Below are 24,643 nucleotides of genomic sequence, written 5' to 3' on the forward strand. Positions count from 1 at the left end.
ACCAGGTCTTTCTTTTGAGGCTCCTGTAGGTGGACTCGAACCACCAACCTTTCACTTACCAGCTAAGCCCATTAACCCTTTGAACCAACTGGGATCTGTATATATATATATATATATATAATTATTTTTAATATTCCAGAGAAGTATGACTACTTCCCTAGTTTTGGCTCTGTTTTGTTCAGTCAACAAGCCTTCCTGGTCCTCAGTTTCCTTCACTGCAAAGAAGAAAAAAATTGCGGAAGGGGAACCCCAAGGCACATTTAGGTCCAGCATTCAGGAGATCAAAGGCAGATGTCAGGTGTCTAACTTGTCCCAGCTCTTAGACTTTGTCCAGGCACAGCTGGCTGGCAGTCAGTTCAGAGGAGGCAAGAATAAGAACAAAGGGTGACTGTCACACCACACACCAGCATGGTGCTGAAACTGTGGGTTGGCTCTTCCCAGGGGCTGCGACAGGGGTGCCATGCCCCAAGGGGAGAGGTCTTCGCTACAGGCTCCTTATCTGCCACTGCTGCCATGAACAGTTTTGTCTTGCGGATTCTTAGCACAGCCTGTGGTGTTTTATGGCCCAGGAGACAGACTCTGTGGTGTTGTCAGTTGGGTGAGTCCCTGTAAGAGGATCGGTGGATTTTGCAGGGGTGGAGAAGGTGGAGGGTGAGTAATGAATTATCTGTAGAACAGAGGGAGATGCTCCAAGCCCTGGGAGGGACACTTGCACCTGCACCCCTGGACACAGGTACAGTGCTGCTGAAAATAGGAGAAATCTGGAAACAACCAAAATACCACCCATCAACAGGGGAATGGGTGAAGAAACCATTGTATATTGAATATTACATGTTGTTTTTGTTAGGTGCTGTCAAATTGATTCTGACTCATAGCGACCCTATGTACAACAGAAGGAAACACTGCCCGGTACTGAGCCATCCTTATAATCATTGCTATGTTTGAGCCCCTCATGTGCCTGTCAGTTTGTCGTACTGTGGGGGCTTGCGTGTTGCTGTGATGTTGGAAGCTATGCCACCAGTATTCGGATACCAGCAGGGTCACCCACAGAGGACAGGTTTCAGCTGAGCTCCCAGACTAAGACGGACTAGGAAGAAGGACCGGGCAGTCTACTTCTGAAAAGCATTAGCCTGTGATAACCTTATGAATAGCAGCGGAACATTGTCTGATATAGTGCTGGAAGATGAGCCCCCCAGGTTGGAAGGCACTCAAAAGATGACTGGGGAAGAGCTGCCTCCTCAAAGCAGAGTTGACCTTAATGACGTGGATGGAGTAAAGCTTTCGGACATTCATTTGCTGATGTGGCAAAACTCAAAATAAGAAGAAACAGCTGCAAACATCCATTAATAATCGGGACCTGGAATGTACGAAGTATGAATCTAGGAAAATTGGAAATTGTCAAAAATGAAATGGAACGCATAAACATCGATATCCTAGGCATTAAAAAAAAAATGAGAGAGGTGAAATGGACTGGTATTGGCCATTTTGAATCAGACAATCATAATAGTCTACTATGCTGGGAATGACAGTTTGAAGAGGAATCGTGTTGCATTCATAGTCAAAAAGAATGTTTCAAGATCTATCCTGAAGTACAGGGCTGTCAGTGATAGGATAATATCCACACGCCTACAAGGAACACCAGTTAATACGACTATTATTCAAATTTACGCACCAACCACTAGGGTCAAAGATGAAGAAATAGAAGACTTTTATCAGCTACTGCAGTCTGAAATTGATCGGCATGCAACCAAGATGCACTGATAATTACTGGCGATTGGAATGCAAAAGTTGGAAACAAAGAAGAAGGATCAGTAGTTGGAAAATATGGCCTGGGTGATAGAAACAATGCCGGAGATCGAATGATAGAATTTTGCAAGACCAATGACTTCTTCATTGCAAATACCTTCTTTCACCAACGTAAATGGTGACTATACACATGGACCTCGCCGAGTGGAACACACAGAAATCAAATTGACTACATCTGTGGAAAGAGACGATGGAAAAGCTCAATATCATCAGAACAAGGCCAGGGGCCGACTGTGGAGCAGACCATCAATTGCTCATATGCAAGTTCAAGCTGAAACTGAAGAAAATGAGAGCAAGTTCATGAGAGCCAAAATATGACCTTGAGTATATCCCACCTGAATTTAGAGACCATCTCAAGAATAGATTTGATGCATTGAACACTAGTGACTGAAGACCAGAAGAGTTGTGGAATGACATCAAGGACATCATCCATGAAGAAAGCAAGAGGTCACTGAAAAGGCAGGAAAGAAAGAAAAGACCAAGATGGATGTCAGAGAGACTCTGAAACGTGCCCTCGAGGGTCGAGCAGCTAAAGCAAAAGAAGAAATAATGAAGTAAAAGAGCTGAACAGAAGATTTCAAACAGTGGCTCAAGAAGACAAAGTAAAGTATGATAATGACATGTGCAAAGAGCTGGAGATAGAAAACCAAAAGGGAAGAAACATGCTTGGTGTTTCTCAAGCTGAAAAAACTGAAGAAAAATTCAAGCCTCGAGTTGCAATAGTGGATTACATGGGGGAAAATATTAAATGATGCAGGAAGCATCAAAAGAAGATGGAAGGAATACACAGAGTCATTATACCAAAAAGAATTAGTCAATATTCTACCATTTCAAGAGGTGGCATATGACCAGGAACCAATGGTACTGAAGGAAGAAGTCCAAGCTGCCCTGAAGGCATTGGTGAAAAACAAGGCTCCAGGAATTGATGGAATATCAGTTGAGATGTTTCAACAAACAGATGCATCACCGGAGGTGCTCACTTGTCTATGCCAAGAAATATGGAAGACTGCCTCCTGACCAACTGACTGGAAGAGATCCATATTTATGCCTATTCCCAAGAAAGGTGATCCGGATGAATGTGGAAATTATAGAACAATATCATTAATATCACCCAATCAAAATTTTGCTGAAGATCATTCAAAAACGGCGCAGCAGTATATCGACAGGGAACTGCCAGAAGTTCAGGCTGGTTTCAGAAGAGGCCGTGGAACCAGGGATATCATTGCTGATGTCAGATGGATCCTGGCTGAAAACAGAGAATACCAGAAGGAATTTTACCTGTGTTTTATTGACTATGCAAAGGCATTCGATGGTGTGGATCATAACAAACTATGGATAACATTGCGAAGAATGGGAATTCCAGAACACTTAATTGTGTGCATTAGGAACCTTTACATAGATCAAGAGGCAGTTGTTCAGACAGAACAAGGGGATACCGATTGGTTTAAAGTCAGGAAAGATGTGCGTCAGGGTTGTATTCTTTCGCCATACCTATTCAGTCTGTAAACTGAGCAAATAATGTGAGAAGCTAGACTATATGAAGAAAAACAGGGTATCAGGATTGGAGGAAGATTCATTAACAATCTCTGTTATGCAGATGACACAACCTTGCTTGCTGAAAGTGAAAAGGACTTGAAGCACTTCCTAATGAAGATCAAAGACCACAGCCTTCAGTATGGATTGCACCTCAACATAAAGAAAACAAAAATCCTCACAACTGTTCATGATAAATGGAGAAAAGATTGAAGTTGTCAAGGATTTCATTTTACTTGGATCCACAATCAATAGCCATGGAAGCAGCAATCAAGAAATCAAAAGACGCATTGCATTGGGTAAATCTGCTGCAAAGGACCTCATCAAAGTGTTGAAAAGCAAAGATGTCACCCTGAAGACTAAGGTGCACCTGACCCAAGCCATGGTAGTTTCAATCGCATCACATGCATGCCAAAGCTGGACAATGAATAAGGAAGACTGAGGAAGAGTTGATGCCTTTGAATTGTTGTGTTGGTGAAGAATATCGAATATACCATAGACTGCCAAAAGAACTAACAAATCTGTCTTGGAAGAAGTGCAAACAGAATGCTCCTTAGAGTCAAGGATGGCGAGACTGCATCTTACATACTTTGGACTTGTTGTCAGGAAGGATCAGTCCCTGGAGAAGGACATCATGTTTGGCAGAGTACAGGTCAGTGGAAAAGAAGTCCCTCAATGAGGTGGATTGGCACAGTGTCTTCAACAATGAGCTCAAGCATAACAAGGATTGTAAGGATGGTTCAGGACCAGGCAGTGTTTCATTCTGTTGTGCATAGGATCGCTAAGAGTCAGAACCGACTCGACGGCACCTAACAACAACAACATGTTTGAGCCCGTTATTGCAGCCATTGTGTCAATCCATTTCATTGAGGGTCTTCCCCTTGTATGCTAATCCTCTACCAAGCATGCTGTCCTTCTCTAGGGACTGATTGCTCCGGATAACATGTCCAAAGCCCGTTTCATTGCTGTCAAGTCAATCCTGACTAATAGCCACCCTATAGGACAGAGTAGAACTGCCCCATAGAATTTTCAAGGAGTGCCTGGTGGATTCAAACTGCTGACCTTTTGGTTAGCAGCCATAGCTCTTAACCACTACACCACCAGATTTTCCAGAATGTAGGATCAGAAGCAACAATATAGCCACAACCTCAAAGATTTAAGACCACAATAGTTTTTTTTAACAAACTCTCTAACCCAAGCAGTTTAGCCAAACTGTTCCTTTTCAAAAACTTATACCTTTTCCGTTATCCCAATATTGATTCTAGCATTAGTTAGCTTGCATTTTAATGTTTTTTTTTTAAGTCTGTTTTAGAGTTCCTTCTCCTTGCCCTTGAACCCCTGGTAGGAGAACTATTTTGGGGGTCTACAGTGAGCTATGGCTGCTAAGCAAAAGGTTGGCAGTTGGAATCCATCAGCTGCTCCTTGGAAACTCTATGGGGCAGTTCTACTCTGTCCTATAGGGTCGCTATGAGTCAGAATTGACTCAACGTCCATGGGTTTGTTTCATTTTGGTTATATCAATTTAGACCAAATTTGCCTCGGGACGCTTTTCATCAGCCACTGGCATGTGGATCTTCCATAGCTTGAGGTGACCACCTGTGCCTGTTAACTGCCTAGCTTGCCTTATGTACACCTTTACCTTCTGAACACCTCCTATTTCCTTTTCTCCTACTTCCCTTCCCTGTAAAAAAAGGCAACTTTATGACGTCATTGGATAAGAAGCTTTTTGATGTTTGAAAACTTCTGAAAGAAGAAACTTTCCCTTGTCTTTAACTTTGGTTTTTTCCATCCCTTTCTCTACTGATGAACAGTGGATCTGGTAGTAGCTTCATTGGCCTTTTCTATAATTGCTGGTTGTTTTACTCCCAATGCAAATAGCTTTAAAGTTGCATAATTTTGCATGCAGTTTATACATACATGGGAAGCAGATAAAACATAGGTTTTGAAGCCAAGGATCCCTGCCTGTCTGATGAAGGACAGGCTCCTCAATTCCTCATATGAAAAAAAATGGCGATAAAAAGATCTCCTTCACTGGACTATTCGGAGAATTTAATCAGATGCAGTTTCCAAGGAGAGTTGAAGACACAGTCAAAATAGCTTCCCAACAACACCTGCCCACATTGGTATGCTTTCGTTTCCTGCATCCTTCTCAGGTACCGCTTGTGTCCTGACCATCATTCACTTGCCATGGTGCAAGACTGCTTAAATGCCTCCATTCACTTCCTGAAGACACTGAAAACCTATGGGGTAGACCCCTCCAGAGTTCTGATCTGTGGAGAAAGCATCGGAGGGGGGATTATGGCTTCTGTCTCCCAGAACTTGGTGGACAGGTGGGATCTTCCCCAAACCCAAGCTCAGGTCCTCATCTGTCCATTTCTCTAGGGGATCGATTTGCAGCTGCCATCCTTTCAGCAGTACTAAAGCGTCCCTCTCCTCAGCCGGAAGTTCATGATGACATGTATGTGTAATTTTCTGCTTATTAATCTCTCCTGGTGGGATGCCATCTTGAGGGATGAGTTTATCCCCCCAGAATTCTGGAGGAAGTTCCAGAAATGGCTCGCTCCCGACCACATACCCAAGAGATTCAAGAAGACCACCTACCGACTGATGGTTCCCAGCCCTTTTAATGAGACTGCCTATCTGGAGACCCAACCTGTTTTTGATGTAAGATATTCACCTTTAATAGCGGATGATGAGACCATCACTAAGCTTCCTGAGGCCTTCCTGTTGAGCTGTGAGCATGACATTCTCCAGGATGACATCTTGCCCTACAAGAAACGACTGGAGGACCAGGGGGTCCCTGTGACATGTTACCACGTGGAGGATGGCTTTCATGGATCTTATTTGATAAGAAGCTTTTCTCTTTCCCATGCTCCCTGGAAACTGTGAACGCTCTAGCCAGTTTTATTAAGGGCATCCAATAGTAACCCTGGTGTCCTGAGTTGGGTGTGACAAGTGTGAACTCTAGCATAAGCTGGGTCCTTTGTGAGTTTGATTTTATTGAATAAGGAGATGCCGTGTCAGTCAGTGCCTGGCCCTAGTGGAGAGGATAAGAAGAGAGCTAAGAAAGACCTTGCTCTGTACTCAAGAAAATCCAAGATATTTTTGATGCTCCTTCCGGCAATCACGGTGTCTAATTCTGGACCTAACAACATTCTATCACATTCTCACATTCTCAACCAGGTTAAAGAGATGAAACAAATGCCTTTAAAAATTTGTCAAACCCCTAACACATGAAGTCTGTGCAGAATAAATGCCCATAACCGGTCATACCGTCAATGGTTATTTGTACTCACAATGCTATAGCTTAGTTTGGAGCCATGGCCCCTGTTGAGGGAGGGGGCATATAATTGTTCCTAGGGTCAAAGGTTAAGAGCCAAATGTCAACTTAGTTGGTTCCAGCCTATATGAGAAATGCTGTTGCAAAGAAATTCTCACCTAAATACAGCCATCATTGGGCTGGACTAAAGGAAGCTTTCAGATAAGATCATGGGAAAGAGGGAAACAGGGGAAGAGGTAGGAGGGAGGGAATGGGGGAAAAGAGTAGCCTCTGGGTGACTGTGAGCTTTGCCTAAACTCAAGTATTTAATCTGAATTCCAAAAGCTAATCGCTGGCTACCAAGAGGTAGGTTCTCAGAGCCAGGTCTGTCTTGGGAATCTCTGGATACCTTCTGGGCTACTGGAGTTTTATTCACTAAAGGAGTAAGGTGTGAAACTTCTTTCTTTGGTGAGATATATATTATTTCTTCTTTCCTAAATAATCTTGCCTTTGCTCAGCCAGTGCCAGTTTCACTGCTCACAGAGAAGGGGAAGGGAATCTTTGTATTGCATGCACAGGGTAATCCACATTAGTTTTTGCATTGAGGTCCCTGTTTGCTAGACACACCTGTAATAGCAGTGAGACACACTGTTGATTAGTCCCACCCAACTGCTGAAGCTTGAGTCTCTCCTTTCTATGCAACCAAAGCCTCTTTGGGTGTCAAGAACCGCACCTCTGCTTGGTGGAGTGGCTTGGGTCTTGCAAAGGCGGCACGTATACATACAACAGTGGCATCATAAGGTGAGTGTGGGGCGTGCAGACCGCACTGATTGACACTGTTACAGGAGGTGACACCAAAATGACTGTCTATAAAATTTTCGTGCAGTATTTCAGCAAAAATTTATCATTTTTTAAAAAATACAGTTTTTGTAAGCCCAGCTTACATGTATTAATATACCTGCAAGGCTAAAACACCATGGTAATTTACTTTTTGAGCTTTCTAATAGACTCCGTTCAGAGCTGTCATTATTACCCAATTACATGATGCTTCAAATCATGTGGTTTCATCTGCATGTGTTACAAGCAGGTACCGTTGTTCTCATTGTTGCTGGTGTTTTCATAGTCACTAAGTTTGTCAAATTTTCTGGTGTTTTAGTTATGATATTGTGGTAGTTAGTATTTGTGAACCTATATCAATAACTTTTTTGAAAATGAAGTTGTAATTAAAGGGGGAAAAAGTGTGATACATGGGGATTACAATTTAGGAGTAGCATTAGTACAAAAAACATTACTAATGATCCTGTATGGTCTGGTATGGGAGGAGACTCATGGGGGATGACAATATGAGTTGGCAGACTGGGTGATACCAACTGTAGTGATGCCACTGCCATACAGGCAATTTAGATACAGCTTCTGGGTTGCAGGGACACACATCATGATCTGTGGGTTATATACAAGCAGCTTTGGTGGGAGGGTGTATTAATCATCTATTGCTATGTAACAACGTTATTACAAACTTAGGGGCTTAAACAACATACCTTTATTATTCACAGTTTCTGTGGGTCAGGAGTCTCGGCATAGATGAGCTGGGTCCCTTTCTGCTCTCCAGTGAGCCAAGATATATTCTCTTCAATGAGATCTCGATCTCAATCCTAGAGGTAGTGGCTTTTCCTTATATATGTGATTTTTATATTCTTTAGAACTCTCTGTTTCTTACTAGCCAATCCCTTGTTGCTCCAATCATCTGCTATAGCTAATAATTATTTATATTAAACTTTTCTTGTTCAAATTACTGTGTGTTTTTGGCCTCCTAGTTGTACTCTGACTGATACAGAATTGGTGCCAGAAGTGGAACGGTTCCAAGAGGTAGAAATGTAAAGATGGAATGTGGGGTTGATGTGGTCATATCTTTGGGCCTGAATGCAATGCTGGGGTCCTTGCAAATGGGAAACAGGATGTTAGTGCCAGTGTCACGCAGCGGTATCGCAATTAATCGAGCTTTCACCTGTGGTTGATTATGATGGCGTGTCAACTGAGGCACGCACATTGGGAGCCTGCGTTGTGATGGGGATCGGTCAGTTTTGCCAGCCTGCTGGGCTTGAGATTAGCCATCCTAGAGGCAGGAGAGAGAGGATCCCACCACCACCAAAGAAGAACAGCCAAAACAGAGACAGTGTCCTTTGGGCCCAGGATTCCTGTGTTGAGAAGCTCCTGGAACCAGGAGACGGAGAGACAGAGAGAGCTTGAGAAGCGGTGGCAGAGAGATGATTGCAGGAGTTGGCAGGAAGTGGTATGGTGGGCTTCCCTGCCCATGGAGTGAGAGAGCTGAGTGCCTTTGGGCCGAGGTTCACTGGTGGAGTCGGTTGCCTCTGGGTACTTTTTGGTAGAGCTGAAAGAGCTTTGTAACACTTGCCTGAGCGGGGCAGAGGCCCAGGGCCAGGAAAAGGCCTGAGACCAGGGCTGGGATGGAGTTGTCCTGATGGAAGAACTGTATGCTGAGCATTCCTTAAGCTGAATTGTAACCTATTACTTCCCTAACAAACCCCATAATCATGAGTATTGTCTGTGAGTTCTGTGTGGCCACTGCAAGAACTATTGAACCCAACAGAGAAGTAGAGGGTGCTGTGAGAGGGATAGTAGGTGTCAGAATTGATTAAGATGGTGGAGAGAGGAGGTATGTCTGACCTCCACCTCATAGGAATCAGCCTTGGGCTGTTGATCTTGAGTCTCCTTCCCCCTTGTGAAATTAAAGGAGGTCAGACACCACCTTATGCCATTTTTACAGAGCCCAAGTGACTGCTACAGCTGACCATTAGGAAGTAACAATGATTATAAAGATTATGGTGTGGCAAAAGTAAATCAAAGCTAAAACATTCAAAAGAGGGAAACAGAGATGACATTATGTAAAAGACGACAACATTAAAACAAAAAAGAGGGACTGAAAAATGTAGTCATAGCTCTTTCATCTAGAGAGGACGTCAAGGCCATATAAAGAAAGAAAAGACTGGTTTAAACTTAGAAAAACAGGGGTAAACAGTAAGGTAACCATAAAGGAAACTAACAATCCTGTGCATCAAAATAAAAAACAAGGAAAACATAAAGACTCAGCAAATACAAAATCGACAACAATGAAAAAGAGGAAAAGAAAATATATGAAGAAAAATGACTCAGCACAGAAAATTAAGTGGAAAAAAGAAACTGTCAGCAACACACAAAAAAAGGCATCAAAATGACAGCACACACACACACACACACACAAAACTCATAGCTATCAATAATTACACAGAATGTAAATGGACTAAATGAACCAATAAAGAGACAGAGAGTGACAGAATGGATAAAAACACATGATCCATCTATGTGCTGCCTACAAGAGACACACCTTAGACTTAAAGGCACAATCAAACTAAAACTCAGACGATGGAAAAAAATATATCAAGCAAACAACAATCAAAAAAGAGCAGGAGTGGCAATATTAATTTCTGACAAAATAGAGTTTAAAGTAAAATCCACCATAAAGGATAAGGAAGGACACTATATAAAGATTAAAGGGCCAATACACCAGGAGGACATAACCATAAGAAATATATATGCCCCCAATGACAGGGCTCCAAAATACATAAAACAAACTCTAACAGCATTGAAAAGTGAGATAGACAGCTCCACAATAATAGTAGGAGACTTCAACACACCTTTCCGTGAAGGATAGTACATCCAGAAAGAAGCTCAATAAAGACGCAGAATATCTAAATGCCACAATCAACCAACTTGACCTCATAGACATATACAGAACACTCCACCCAACAGCAGCCAAGTATACTTTCTTTTCCAATGCACAGGGAACATTCTCCAGAACAGACCACATATTAGGCCATAAAGCAAGCCTTAACAGAATCTGAAACATTGAAATATTACAAAGCATCTTTTCTGACCATAAAGCCATAAAAGTAGAAACCAAAAACAGAAAAAGCAAGGAAAAAAAATCAGACACATGGGAACTGAACAACGCCTTGCTCAAAAGCCATTGGGTTATAGAAGAAATTAAGGACAGAATAAAGAGATTCATAGAATCAAGTGAGAATGAAAACACATCCTACCAGAGCCTTTGGGACATAGCAAAAGCAGTGCTCAGGGGTCAATTTATAGCACTAGATGCACACATTCAAAAAGAAGGGGCCAAAATCAAAGCATTAAGCCAACAACTCAAATAGAAAGAGAGCAGCAAAAAGAGCCCTCAGGCACCAGAAGAAAGCAAATAATCAAAATTAGAGCAGAATTACATGAAATAAAGAAGAGAAAAACAATTGAAAGAGTTAACAAGACCAAAAGCTGGTCCTTTGAAAAAATTAACAAAATCAATAAACCATTAACCAAACTGACAAAAGAAAAACAGGAGAAGAAGCAAATAACCCAAAAGAAATGAGATGGGTGCTATCACAACAGACCCAACTGATATTAAAAAAAATCATAACAGAATACTATGAAAAACCTAGAGGAAATGGACAAATTTCTAGAAACACACTACCTACCTAAACTAACACAAACAGAGGTAGAACATCTAAATAAACCTATAACAAAAGAAGAAATTGAAAGGTAATTAAAAAACTCCCAACAACAAAAAAAAGCCCTGGCCCTGACGGCTTCACTGAAGAATTCCATCAAACTTTCAGAGAAGAGTTAACACCACTACCACTAAAGGTATTTCAGGGCATAGGAAAGGATAGAATACTCCCAAACTCATTCTATGAAGCCAGCATAACCCCGATACCAAAACTGGATAAAACACCACAAAAAAAGAAACCTAGTTTTTAGTAGAGACCAATATCCCTTAGGAACTTAGACGCAAAAATCCTCAACAAAATTCTAGCTGATAGAATTCAACAACTCATCAAAAAAATAATTCACCATGACCAAGTGGGATTCATACCAGGTATGCAGGGATGGTTCAATATTAGAAAAACAATGTAATCCGTCATGTAAATACATAGAAATAAAAGACAAAAACCATGTCTCTTGGGAAACACTTTTCAACCCCCTACAAATCCCACGGGTCAGTGATCTTGTTTTTTCATCCACTCCTGTATCCATGTTGTTGTTGTCAGTTGTAGTCAAGCCAGCTATGACTCATGGCGACCTTATATATAACAGAAAGAAACATTACCCAACCATGCACCACCCTCATGATCGTTGGCATTTTTGAACCCATTGTTGGGACTAATGTGTTAATCCATCACATTGAATATTTCTCTCATTTTCACTGACCTTGTATTTTACCAAATATGATGTCCTTTTCTAGTCATTGGTCTTTCTTGATAACATGTCATCCAAAGTGACATCCTCAATTCTAAGTCAAAATGACCAATACAAGTCCATTGCAGCTCACCAATGCCTAAGATATTGATCTTCAAGTGTTCCATTTCCTTTTTGATGACTCCAAATTTTCCTCGATTTGTACTTCATCCTCTATCCATAATGCCTAGAAAAGTGCTTAGTACAGAGTGGACGCTTATTCCATGTCTCTGTTGAATAGATCAATGAAAAGGTGACTTTTACCTCTCCTCCCGTCCCCTTTTTCTATCTCTGGAGGAAGAGCTGTCAAATCAGAGGATATAAGTCTGAGAGGGGTAATAATGAAACTGATTCCTTAACCTGAGAAGATCATGCAGTAAGTAGGGGCAAGAGACGTAAGAACGAGGCAGGGGTGACTACGTATCACCCAGAGGTTGTGCTTCCTTACCCAGGCTGACCTCAGCCCTCAGGCCAGCCTCTGTCTCTGATGTTACAGCTGAGAGAAGAGCCACAGGGCACACTGAATGTACATTTTCAAGGCTCCCCAATTACTCAGGAATGTGACCAGGGTTTGGGATGTCTCAGCCAGGATGATGATGTCCGTCAGGGTGGTGTGATTAAGTACACCACTCCCCTGAGGACAAGGTGCCTGGGTTTCACTCCTTCACGGACAGGTTGGGATCTGATGCCATAACTTACCCAGGGAGATTTTGAATTTGTCAAAGCCTCTGCTTATAGGGGAGAGCCAGGCCCTGGAGCCATGTGGCCAATGTGAAGGTGACTGAGCCGGCAAGTCGGGGAGTTTTACTGTCTTCTCAGTTCCAAGGAACAGGGACACCATGCTTTTCTTGCTGCAGGCCCTCCATGTCTCTTTGTGCATCCTTAGGTTGGGAGTGGGTGTGCAGGCTCTCAGTGAGCATTTCCTCATTGCTGAAATTCCTCCTACCATCAGCCACTGGATGAAGCTTCATCTTCTGCACTGCATCTTATCGTAGCTAGTGGGTAAATTTTCCTTTTTAGTTACCATGTCCTGCTAAGGGAATGAGAGGCCCAGAGTAGATGAGAGGGGGGCCCAGGGAAAGCATTTGCACAGAGCTACAGAGTGATAAGAGTAATAGCTAATGTTTATTGAGCATTTGCTGTGTGCTGGAGTCCCTGGGTGGTGCAAATAGGTAACGCGCTTAGTTGCTTCCTGGAAGGTTGAGGTTGAGTCTACCCAGCAGTACCTTGGAAGGAAGGCTTGGTGATCTACTTCTGAAAAATCAGCTACCGAAAACCTGATAGAACACAGTTCTATTCTGACACACATGAGTCAGAGTTGATTCAATGGCAGCTGGATTACTATGTGCCAGGCACTTTGCTAAGGGTTTGTTAACGGCAAGACAAAGGTTAGTACCGTGACCATCAAAGTGGGCTCGAATTTGTTTACTGGCAAGGCAAGAGAATAGTCACCAGTGAAAAAATTCATTGGGTAGTTTTCTGATGCATAAGAGTGATGAATTTTCATCACTTGGTGGTCATGCCTGCGTAGGGCAGAACGAGTCCATAAACCCAGACATAGTTGGCTAAAACATTTCCTGTTACTCATTGTTCAGGAGAAAGCCTTAGTTGGTGAGGGTCCAGCACACTGCGGTGGCTCAGTGTCCGTGGTTGTTTATCAGTTTTGGATGGTTAGGACCAGCTGCAATGAAACACAGCACCCAGTTTTAATATCCCCCAGGCAAGTCTTGCGGCAAGTGGAAAGTTTGCCTGTCATAATCTTCGTACATTTTATCTCAATTTTCCTTGATTCATACCTCACCCTGTATTCATAATACCTAGAAAAGTACTTGGCACACAGTGGATGCTTATTCCTATGTCTCTGTTGAATAAATAAACAAAAAGATGACTTTCATCTGAGTCTGGTAATACTATCAGCCCCATTGGCAGACTAAGTGGTTCACCCAAGGTCAACAGTTCTTTAGGTGTAAAGCCAGGATTTGAGCCCAGGCAAGCTGGCTGTGGAACTTACACAGTTCCTCATTATGTTAAATTGCCTCTCTGTACCAAACTAGAAGCAAAATGAGGGCCCTTGTTCTTAGTTAGATATGATATGTGGATCCATGTTAAAGTCACATCCTGTGTGGTAGGGTCACAAGTGCCATGGAGTGGTGCAGGGGTTCTCAACCAGGGGCGATCCCCCACTCCCAAGGGACATTTGGAAATGCCTGGGGACATTTTTGGGTGTCATTACTGGGGAGTGGGTGCTACTGACAACTAGTGGGTAGAGGCCAGAAGTGATGCCAAAGGTCCTACAGCACAGAGGACAGCCCCTACAATTTTTCAGCATCAAATGTCAGTAGTGCCAAGGTTGAGAAACCCTGGGATAGTGGAAAGAAACTATATGGATTTGTTGTGGGTAAGGCAGACCAGTAGCGTTCAAATCCTGTTACTGATGGATGACCTTGAACTCTGTGAGTCTCAGTTTCCTCATCAGAAAAAACAGTAGAGGGTGACGATAATGCCCACTTGGAAAGTTCATTATGGAAATGAAATAAATGAATTGCAGCTGTGCAATAAGTTGCCACTCCCTGAGGTCTTAGTCTGTGTAATTTGTTGTGCAGGATTTTATCTTAGAAAATTAATAGAAAGATACTCAGGTTTATCATGCATAAACGTATTTAGTTTATTGGAAGGTAACGTCATGGCAAGGCTTGCAAGTAAGACCTCACAACATTCATTTAGGATCAGAGAATCAGAATTAACCATTACAACTACAATGTTAGTTCAATAGTTAGAATTCAAATCTTTAAATTCAGGCTTTTACCTTTAATGAGAGGTCTCGGATGCAAGGCTTAACCATGGCTGGAACTTGGCAAAGGTCCCTTGTAGCTAGGGTCTGAGGTTGGTGGCGGCAGGCAGAGTCTCAGTAGGTTCTCGGTCTTCAGAGAGAATGAGAGACTAGAGAAAAATCCCTTTGCTTCAGCCTTCTGTCAGTGAGTGAGCAGAAATTCAGGGTTTGTGTGTGAAATTCTCACCTTGGCCTCACACAAGAAGGGCCAATGAGACTCAAAGACTAGTATGTTATGTCATTTCTCCAGGGTTATTGATTAGCCAAATGTCACATTTTTTCTTCAAGGTTACAGATTAGGAAGATTATTTAGACTTATGTCTCAAGGATAGTGTCTTAGTTATTTAGTGCTGCTATAACAGATATTCCACAAATGGGTGGCTATAACAAACAGAAATTTATGTTTTCATAGTTTAGGAGACTAGATGTCGGAATTCAGAGTGCCAGCTCTAAGGGAAGGCTTCGTCTCTGTCAACTCTGGAGGAAGGTCCTTGTATCTTCAGCTTCAGCTTCCTGGTTCCTCGGAGATCTCCATGTGTCTTGGCATCTATCTTACCTCTTCTCTGCTTCCTAACTTGCTTGTTTAAAATCTCTTATATCTCAAAAGAGATTGAATCAAGACGTACCCTGCACTAACCCTGCCCCATTAACATAACAAAAACAACCCATTCACAGATGGGCCTAAACCACAGGCATGGAGGTTAGGATTTACAACATACATTTTTGGCAGACACAATTCAATCTGCAACATTCCACCCTTTGGCCCACCAAAATTCATGTCCTTTGGACATGCAAAACACATTTACGCCATCACATCATCCTAAAAGTTTAAATCAACTCCAAGTTCAAAATCTCATCTTCTGAATCATCTAAATCAAATATGGGTGAGACTTTAGGCATATTACATCCAGGGACAAAATTCCTCTTCATTTGTAAACCTGTGAAATCTAGACTCCAGGTTATCTGCTTCCGAAGTTCAATGATAGAACAGGCGCAAGGTAGACATTTCTGTTACAAATGGGAGAAATTGAAGGAACATAGCAGATAACGAGCACCAAGCAAGTCCAAAGCCCCCCCAAAATTACATTTAGCTTTTGAGGCTTCAAAATAATCTTTTCCTTCAAAGGTCAGCAGAGCAAGGGCGGGGGTTTGGGGACCATGGTTTAAGGGGACTTCTAAGTCAATTGGCAAAATAATTCTATTATGAAAACATTCTGCATCCCACTTTGAAATGTGGGCTCTGGGGTCTTAAATGCTAACAAACAGCCATCTAAGATGCATCAATTGGTCTCAACGCACCTGGATCAAAGGAGAATGAAGAACACCAAGGTCACATGATAACTAAGAGCCCAAGAGACAGAAAGGGCCACATGAACCAGAGACCTACATCATCCTGAGACCCAAAGAACTAGTTGGTGCCCGGCCACAATCGATGACTGCCCTGACAGGGAGCACAACAGAGAACCCCTGAGGGAGCAGGAGATCAGTGGGATGCAGACCCCAAATTCTCACAAAAAGACCAGACTTAATGGTCTGACTGAGACTAGAGGAATCCCGGCGGTCATGGCCCCCAAACCTTCTGTTGGCCCAGGACAGGAACCATTCCCGAAGACAACTCATCAGACATGGAAGGGACTGGACAGTGGGTAGGAGAGAGATGCTGATGAAGAGTGAGATAATGATATCAGGTGGACACTTGAGACTGTGTTGGCATCTCCTGTTTGGAGGGGGGATGGGAGGCTAGAGAGAGTCAGAAGCTGGCAAAATTGTCACGAAAGGAGAAACTGGAAGGGCTGACTCATTAGGGGGAGAGCAAGTGGGAGTACGGAGTAAGGTGTATATAAACTTATATGTGACAGTCTGACTTGATTTGTAAACGTTCACTTGAAGCTCAATAAAAGTTAATAAAAAAAAAATAATCTTTTCTTCTCTGAGACCATTTTGTCAATGGCCTGCCCTACGGACTGTGGGTGTTGGCCACCCCCTCTAGATTACGGGTGAAGGCACCTTGGCCCTGGAATTCAGCTCTACCTTCAAGGCCTTCTAGGATGGCAAATCTGATCCCTTGGCTATAGGCAGACTCATTTCCCTAGTCCATCTGACTAGCGGGCCCACCCCCTCGACCCGTTGGCCTATCAGACCCCATCTCCTGTCCCTTGGGCATGGCAGCCCCACCCCCTCAGCTTTGGGTCACGAACCCAACCACCTGGCACACCTTAACGGCAGCGCCACACTCTGATACTGAATTGGCTAGGATCCGACTCTTTGAAACCTAGGAAGCTGTGGCCCCGCCCTTTGAAACCAGCCCAGGTGGCACAGTGGATAAGAGCTTAGCCACTAGCCGAATAGATGACCGTTCAAATCCATCAGCTTCTCCTTGGAATCACTATGGGGCAGTTCTGCTCTGTCCTTCAGGGTTTCTATGAGTCAGAATTGACTTGATAGCAATGGGTTTGGTTTGGTTTTTTTAAAATACCTTATGAGTTTAAAAGTAAGTCTTAGTTATCTGTTAGTTGCTGTTAGGTGCTGTTGAGTCAGTTCCAACTCATAGCAGCACTATGCACAACAAAAAGAAACAATGCCTGGTCCTGCATCATCCTCAATTGTTGCTGTCCTGCAGCCCTTTGTTGCAGCTGCTGTGTTAATCTATCTTGTTGAAGGTCTTCCTCTTTTTTGCTGACCCTCTATTTTACGATGCATGATTTCCTTCTCCAGGGACTGATCCTTCTTGAAAACATGACCAAAATATGTGAGATGCAGTCTTGCCCATCCTTGCTTCTATGGAACATTCTGGTTGTACTTCTAAGACAAATTTGTTCATTCTTTTGGCAGCCCATGGTATACTCAGCATTCTTTACCAACACCACAATTCAAAGGTGTCAATTCTTTGAACTTCCTTATTCATCGTCCAGCTTTCCCATGCATATGAGATGATTGAAAACATCATGGCTTGGGTCAGGCGCACCTTAGCCTCAAGGTGACATCTTCTCTTTTTCAACACTTTAAAAAGATCTCTTGAAGCCGATTTGCCCAATACAATGCTTTTTTTGATTTCTTGACTGCTGCTTTCATGGTGTTGATTGTGGATCCAAGTAAAATGAAATCCTTGACAACTTCAATCTTTTCTCTGTTTATCATGATGTTGCTTATTGGTACAGTTGCGAGGATTTTTGTTTTCTTTATGTTGAGGTGTAATCCACACTGAAGGTTATAGTTTTTTATCTTTATCAGTAAGTGCTTCAAGTCTTCTTCACTTTCAGAAAGCAAGGCTGTTTCATCTGTATAACGCAGGTTGTTAATGCAACTGCCTCCAATCTTTATGCCTCATTCTTCTTCACAGAGTCCAGCTTCTCAGATTATTTGCTCAGCATACAAATTGAAAGAGTATGGTGAAAAGATACAACCCTGAGGCACACCTTTCTTGACTTTAAACCACTCAGTATCTCTTTGTTCTGTCCAAACAACTGCCTCTTGACCTGTGGACAGGTTTCTCATGAGCACAATAAAGTGTTCTGGAATTCCTACTCTTTGCAACATTATTCATAATTTGTTGTGATCCACACAGTCTAATGCCTTTGCATAGTCAATAAAACACAGGTAAACATCTTTCTGGTGTTCTCTGCTTACAGCCAAGATCCATCTGACATCAGCAATGATATCTCTGGTTCCACAACCTCTTCTGAATCCAGCTTGAATTTCTGGCAGCTCCCTATCTATATACTGCTGTAGTTGCTTTTGAATGATCTTCAGCAAAATTTTACTTGTGTGTGGTATTAACGATATTGTTCGATAATTTCTGCATTTGGTTGGATTATCTTTCTTGGGAATAGGCATAAATATGGATCTTTTCCAGTCGGTTGGCCAGGTAGCTGTCTTCCAAATTTCTTGGCATAGATGAGTGAGCACTTTCAGTGCTGCGTCAGTTTGTGAAACATCTCATTTGATATTCTGTCAATTCCTGGAGCCTTAGTTTTTCACGAATGTCTTCAGTGTAGCTTGGACTTCCTCCTTCAGTACCCTTAGTTCCTGATCATATGCTACTTCCTGAAATGGTCAAACATCGACCAATGCTTTTTGGTATAGAGACTGTGTATTCCTTCCATCTTCTTTTGATGCTTCCTGCATCGTTTAATATTTTCCCCATAGAATCCTTCACTATTGCAACTTGAGGCTTGGATTTTTCTTCAGTTCTTTCAGCTTGAGAAATACTGAGCATGTTCTTCCCTTTTAGTTTTCTATCTCCAGCTCTTTGCACATGTCATTATAATACTTTACTTTGTCTTCTCCAGCCACCCTTTGAAATCTTTTGTTCACCTCTTTTACTTCATCATTTCTTCCTTTTGCTTTAGCTACTCAACGTAAAACAGCAAGTTTCAGAGTCTCTTCTGACATCCATTTTGGTCTTTTCTTTCTTTCCTGTCTTTTTAATGCCCTCTTGCTTTCTTCACATATGATGTCCTTGATGTCATTCCACAACTCATCTGGTTTTTGGTCATTAGCGTTCAACACATCAAATCTATTCTTGAGATGGTTTCTAAATTCGGGTGGGATATACTCAAGGTCCTACTTTGGCTTTCATGGACTTGTTCTAATTTTCTCCAGTTTTAGCTTGGACTTACATATGAGCAACTGATGGTCTGTTCCACAGTTGGCCCCTGGCCTTGTTCTGACTGATAATATTGCACTTTTCCATCATCTTTTTCCACAGATGTAGTCGATTTGATTCCTGTGTATTCCATTTGGCGAGGTCCAAGTGTATAGTCTCCGTTTATGTTGGTGAAAAAGGTATTTGCAATGAAGTTGTTGGTCTTGCAAAATTTTATCATGCAATCTCTGGCATCGTTTGTATCCCCCATGTGTCTGTCTGTTTGTCATACTGTGGGGGCTTGCGTGTTGCTGTGATAGTGGAAGCTACACCACCGATATTCAAGTGCCAGCAGGGTCACCCATGGCAGAGAGGTTTAAGCTGAGCCTCCAGACTAAGAGAGACTAGGAAGAAGGATCCGGCAGTCTACTTCTGAAAAGAATTAGCCAGGGAAAACATATATGAATAGCAGCAGAACTTTGTCTGATATAGTGCTGGAAGATTAGCCACCCAGGTTGGAAGGCACTCAAAAGATGACTGGGGAAGAGCAGCATCCTCAAGGTAGAGTCAACCTTAATGACGTGAATGGAATCAAGCTTTCAGGACCTTCATTTGCTGATGTGCATGACTCAAAATGAGAAGAAACAGCTGCAAACATCCATTAATAATTGGAACCTGGAATGTACCGAGTATGAATCTAGGAAAATTGGAAACTGTCAAAATAAACATTGATATCCTAGGCATTAGCAAGCTGAAATGGACTGGCATCGACCATTTTGAATTGGACAATCATATGGTCTACTATGCCGTTAATGACAACTTGAAAAGGAATGGTGTTGCATTCATGGTCAAAAAGATCATTTCAAGATCTATCCTGAAGTAAAACACTGCCAATGATAGGATAATATCCATATGCCTATAAGGAACAGAATTGCATTTGGTTATCTTGGCTTTTGGACCCTCCTTTTCCCCGGTTCTCACCAGCACTACCATGAACACACTTTCTTTTTTTCCTCATCAGCTTGTTTTGTTAGTTGCCACCAATTTGCCTCTGACTCACAGTGAGCCATCCTTGCTTCTAGTGAGCATTCTGATTTTATTTCTTCTTTTTAGTAAGACTAATTTGTTCGTTTTTCCACCAGTCCACAGTATATTCAATATTCTTCGCCAATACCACAGTGTGAATGCATCAATTCCCATCCTGTCTTCCTTTTTCACTGTCCAGCTTTCACATGCATCTGAGGTAATTGAAAAGACTATGGCTGGGGTCAGGTGCACATTAGTCATCAAAGTGACATCTTTGCTTTTTAAATTTATAGAGGTCTTTTGCAGGGGATTTGTACAATGTAATACATTGTTTGATTTCTTGACTGCTGCTTCCATGAGTCTTGATTGTTGATCCAAGTAGAAGGAAAGCATTGAAAACTTCAATTTCTTCATGTCTCAATAGCTTATCACCCTTTATTTTCATGTGCAAGCCCTAAGGCACTCCAGAACAAAGAGCTGTGTCTTATGAATAGCACATTTTCCCTTTATCAGTGTTGGTTCTCCATCAATATCCATTATAACCATAGTTGGTGTGATGTAAATTTAATTCCCCTCATTAATGATTGTAGTAGAGCCCATTCAAATTCTGAGTCATCATCTATAAAAGAAAGCCTAGGAGAGGTTCTCTACAGATGCTTATGCAAGCTCATAAGGCAAAAGAGAATGAAGAACACCAAAGACACAAAGTAAATATGGGCCCAAGAGACAGGAAGGGCCACACAAACCAGAGACTCCATCAGCCTGAGACCCAAAGAACTAGATGGTGCCCGGCTACCACCGATCACTGCCAGGACAGGGAACACAACAGAGAATCCCTGATGGAGCAGAAGAGCAGTGGGATGCAGATCTCACGTTCTCATAAAAAGACCAGACTTAGTGGTCTGACTCAGACTAGAGGGACCCCAGATGTCAAGGTCCCCGAACCCTGTCTTAGCCCAAGACTGGAACCATTCCTGAAGCTAACACCTCAGGCAGGGAATAGACTGGACTATAAGACAGAAAATGATACTGGTAAGGAGTGAGCTTCTTGGCTCAAGTAGACACATGAGACTATGTGGGCAGCTTCTGTCTGGAGGCGAGATGAGAAGGCAGAGGGGGACAGGAGCTGTTTGAATGGACACGGGGAATACAGGGGAGAGAGGAAGAGTGTGTTGCCTCATTAGGGGGAGGGCAGCTAGGAGTACATAGCAAGGTGTGTATAAGTTTTCGTATGAGAGACTGACTTGATTTGTAAACTTTCACTTAAAGCATAATAAATTAAAAAAAAAAAAGTTTATACCCTCCACAAAAAAAGAAGCTCATAAGTAGAAAGTAGGTGTAAGTTTTTACCTAAGAATGAAACCATTATTTTTTCCCCCTTTTCATCCATTTGACAAATATTTATTGAGTCCCTGTGGCATGTTCAGGCGTTGTCCTGGTTCTGGGGTATCGGATTGAGTAAAACCAGATTGAGAGTATCGGTTATCTTTTGTTTTCCAGACACTTACCATGGACTGTGTGGTTATTTGTCCAAGGAGTGTAACTCTGTGCTTTTGTTGACTGGGTAAGAGAGAGAGGGTACACGGGCTGAGCAGCTGAAGGGCAAGGACTGCTTGAGAGGCAGGAAGAGGCTCAAGTCTTTTCATCTGAACTCTGTACTGACATGAATTGGCTTCAAGGACCCTGGAGTCCACAGCAGCAGACGAAATCACCAGGCAAAGGAGGAAATTAGGAAGCAATGGTTGAGCCAATCTAGAGAAAGAAGAGTAAAGAGGAGGGATTTTCCCTACAAGATATTAACCACATACTACAAAGCCATGGGAACAGAAGCAGCATGAGACCGGTGGAGCCATGGACAGAATAAACAGCTCGGAAACAGACTTGAGAGATGATAGAAATGGGGGACAGGGTGAAAGGGAATAAATAAACAAAACAAGGGCAGGACATGGTAAGAACTAGTTCTGGTTTTCTATGAACATGAGCGCCAATTGAAAATGTTCACTAGATGTAGCAAAAAGAAAGCAGAGGTCAGTCAGGGCGACAGGGCTCCGAGCAGGATGGCCAGGTTTGGGTTGGAGCCTGGGGCATCCAAATGGGATTGCAACAGGATAGGGAGGGGCTGACTAGGCATTCTCAGAAACTGCTTGGTCCAATTTCCTCATTTTCCAGGGGAGGCCTCTAGGGACCTGGTGATTTATGAGACTTTTCGCCACAGCCATTAGAGGCAAAGGCAGGACTAGAAGTTACTTTTTCTGAAACAAAACAAAACAAAAAAAGGAAACCAAACCCATTGCCTTCGAGTCAATTCTGACTCCTAGCGGCCCTATAGGACGGAGTAGAATTGCTCCACAGTGTTTCCAGTGGATTAGAACTGCTGATCTTTTGGTTAGCAGCCAAGCTCTTAACCACTGCACCACTCATGGTGACCCCATATGTTACAGGGTAGAACTGCTCTATAGGGATTTCTTGGCTGTAACCTTGATGGTAGCAGATTGCCAGGCATTTCTTCCATGATGCCACTGTGTGGGTTTGTACCACCAACCTTTATGTTAGTAAAAAACAAACAAACAAACAAAACCCAAAACCAAACTCATTGCCCCTCAGAGTCGATTCTGACTCATAGCGAACCTATAGGACAGAGCAGAACTGCCCCATAGGGTTTCCAAGGAGTGCCTGGTGGATTCGAACTGCCCACCTTTTGGTTAGCAGCCATAGCTCTTAACCCTTGCAAGCATATATGCTTTGTACCATCTAGGGACTGACGGAGGAGGGATTTTTCCTTCTCCAGTTCCTCTCTTTGGCCACGGGGGGGCTTTCACAAGGGCAGAGACAGCTGGACGACCAGAGGCAATTCCCTGTGTCTATGTTATTGATTGTCATGGATGGATTAGCCCTGCATATAGATAACCCCATGTCTGCTCAATAGAACAGCTGACAATGGTGCAGGATGCTAATTCCCCAAGGAGGATGAGCAAAGGAAGCGATAGTATCTGTTGAAATAAAATGCACACAGAGGAAGAGGATCTTTTCTGAGTAATCTTTAGTAAGATGCTGCCTAGTGGGGCAGTGAAATGTATCCAGGCTGTAATGTTCACGCAGGGCAGAGTTCTAGTCCTGATCCTGCTATAAAACACAGTGGCGAGGCGGAGCCAAGATGGTGGACTAGGCAGACGCTACCTCGGATCCCTCTTACAACAAAGACACGGAAAAACAAGTGAATCGATCACATACATAACAATCTACGAACCCTGAACAACAAACACAGATTTAGAGACGGAGAACGAACTAATACGGGGAAGCAGCGATTGTTTCCAGAGCCTGGAGCCAGCGTACCAGTCAGATACGGCACAAGCACAGAGAGCTGCTCCACCCCCCTGAACTAACCCCGGGAGGGGGACCAGCCGGGTCGCGCGGGCGGCGTGGGACGCAGCCGATAGGAGAAGTCCCTGGGAGGCAGCGACTGGTATTGGAGCGGGGAGAAAAGCGTCCCAGCCGGGACACTCGGTCACGGCACAAGCACGGGGAGCTGCTCCACCCATCTGAACTAACCCCGGGAGGAGGCCCAACTGGTTCGCGGAAGCGGCACGGCCACGCGGATGGAGGGATGAGAAGTCCCCGGGAGGCAGCGACTGATTTTGGAGTCGAGAGTGCACCGTCCCAGCAGGGGAGCCTTGACGCTCGGCATGGGGCTGGAAGCGGAGGATCTGACCGTGACTCCAGCGGGCCAGACCCCCCGGGGGCAATCTCCACACAGCCAGCACACATAAGCGAGGCGCCCGCGGGAATCTCAGATTTAATAGTCATTCCAAGCAAGACAAGCAACTCTGGCTATATTCTGAGGTGCTACTCTCCTATCTCTCTGTTCCCTCCCCCACCCTCCCCAGGCGGCTTCATTAACATCCGAATAGCCTGAGCCAGAGGGAGAACTCTGATAGGGATCTGACTGCATTTTGTGTTTAGCGGATTTTCTGGAAAAACTAGTTTCCCAGTGATGGCTCGGAGACAACAATCCATATCAAACCACTTAAAGAAGCAGACCATGACAGCTTCTCCAACCCCCCAAACAAAAGAACCAAAATCTTTCCCAAATGAAGATACAATCTTGGAATTATCAGATACAGAATATAAAAAACTAATTTACAGAATGCTTAAAGATATCACAAATGAAATTAGGATAACTGCAGAAAAAGCCAAGGAACACACCGATAAAACTGTTGAAGAACTCAAAAAGATTATTCAAGAAAATAGTGGAAAAATTAATAAGTTGCAAGAATCCATAGAGAGACAACATGTAGAAATCCAAAAGATTAACAAT

General features: G+C 43.0%; 1 protein-coding gene across 1 annotated transcript; it reads left to right on the forward strand.

The window, feature by feature from the left end:
- The first annotated feature begins 408 nt into the window (after window positions 1–408).
- On the forward strand, window positions 409–6,842 carry AADACL4 (arylacetamide deacetylase like 4). Its single transcript, XM_049875508.1, is given in 3 exon segments — window positions 409–426; window positions 5,437–6,178; window positions 6,181–6,842. Coding segments are annotated over 3 exon segments (843 nt in total). The 3' UTR covers window positions 6,264–6,842.
- The last annotated feature ends 17,801 nt before the right edge of the window (window positions 6,843–24,643 follow it).

The sequence above is a fragment of the Elephas maximus genome, chromosome 3 (genome assembly GCF_024166365.1).
Source record: "Elephas maximus indicus isolate mEleMax1 chromosome 3, mEleMax1 primary haplotype, whole genome shotgun sequence".
Lineage (NCBI taxonomy): Eukaryota > Metazoa > Chordata > Mammalia > Proboscidea > Elephantidae > Elephas > Elephas maximus.